This window comes from Frankliniella occidentalis, unplaced genomic scaffold, assembly GCF_000697945.3.
Source record: "Frankliniella occidentalis isolate FOCC.00 unplaced genomic scaffold, Focc_3.1 Scaffold167, whole genome shotgun sequence".
NCBI classification, from domain to species: domain Eukaryota; kingdom Metazoa; phylum Arthropoda; class Insecta; order Thysanoptera; family Thripidae; genus Frankliniella; species Frankliniella occidentalis.
In genome coordinates, this window is record NW_026267293.1 from 416,109 (window position 1) to 417,302 (window position 1,194).

Genomic DNA, 1,194 nt, shown 5'->3' on the forward strand with positions numbered 1-1,194 from the left:
TTTGATATGTTTTCTGATTTTTAAATTGATGTAAACATCAAAAAAAAAATTTAGTGAAGCACTCCCTGGAGTGAGCCACACGTGCCGCTGCTGTACCGTACCGTTGGCCTCCTTGATGACGGCAGGGTCGGCCGGGCTGCCGAGGCCGGAGCGCAGCACGGCCGCGGCCACGACGCTGGCGTAGAGGCGCTCCTTGTCGGCGCGCTCGTCCCGGGCCGAGAGGGCCTTCTTGCTGACCTTGGCCAGCTTGGCGGTGACGGGCGAGGGTGGCGCGGCGGCCGGAGGGCTCGCGGCCGCGGGCAGCTCGTCGTGGGCATCCTCCAGGACCTCGGCGAGCAGGGGCGCCACTCTGGCCTCGGTGCCGCGCGCGTGCTCCGCGGCGATGTCCTCTGTAAGGGAAGCTGCCAGTAGATCGCCGAAAACAAAACAACAAAAATGTACCCTAAGGACGGGCCTGTCTTGTCCTCTCACCAGGCGTCTTGTACTTCCGACGGAAAGCGATCCTCATCCTGGTGGCCGCCAGGCCCGGCGCGCTCCTGTCCTGCAGGAAGCGGATGCAGGCCGCGAGCAGGGGGCGTTCCTGGGGCGGCAGCGCCTCGCCGACGACATTTACGGACCCCTGGCGGGTGTTCTCCGGGTTCACTTGCAGTAGGCACAACTGTTTCCGTTTGTGGTTAGGTTTTCCCTCCGAACTCCGATAGGTGAAGGAAACGGTCGAAAACAGTACTCACCGCCTCCAGCGCCAGTTGGGGAGCGACCTCAATCCCCTTGCAGGCGCACTCCCTGACGACCTGGTGCGCCAGGCCCATGAGCAGGTCCCCGTGGCGGCCGGCGCCGGCTCCCGTGGGCCTCGCGGAGCTCGCCGACCTCCGGGACGATAAGGCGACTTTGACTCTGGCCGCCGAGGCGCGCGGGCCCGGGGCACGCCCGCTCCCGGCACGTCGCATCCGCACGGCCGTCGGTGCAGCAAGCGCGGCTCAGGACGACGGGGCGCCGTGGAGGCGTCGAGCGCATCGAGCAGGCGTCCCCTCACGGACGCCATGCCTGCTATTGAACCAGCGGGCGTCGCGGGCCGGTTGCCGGGAGCAACGAAAGGAAGCACAGCCCGCACAGCCGGCCGGCGGCGGCAGCAGCTCGGACCACGGACGCGCGGGCGCGGCGCCGCAGCTGGGCTGAGCGGTTGTTGTTAGCCGG

The 1,194-nt window shown here is 67.3% G+C and overlaps 1 protein-coding gene across 1 annotated transcript in view; it reads right to left on the reverse strand.

Moving 5' to 3' along the window:
• LOC127750309 (cilia- and flagella-associated protein 206-like) overlaps nucleotides 1-1,107 on the reverse strand; it is a 7,991-nt gene extending 6,884 nt beyond the window's left edge. Inside the window, exons 1-3 of the mRNA XM_052271605.1 lie at nucleotides 732-1,107; nucleotides 472-658; nucleotides 37-389 (exon numbers count right to left, since the gene is read on the reverse strand). Of these exons, the coding sequence (XP_052127565.1) occupies nucleotides 37-389; nucleotides 472-658; nucleotides 732-947 (756 nt within the window). The 5' untranslated portion in view covers nucleotides 948-1,107. The remainder of the gene's footprint in view (nucleotides 1-36; nucleotides 390-471; nucleotides 659-731) is intronic.
• Between the last annotated feature and the right edge of the window lie 87 nt (nucleotides 1,108-1,194).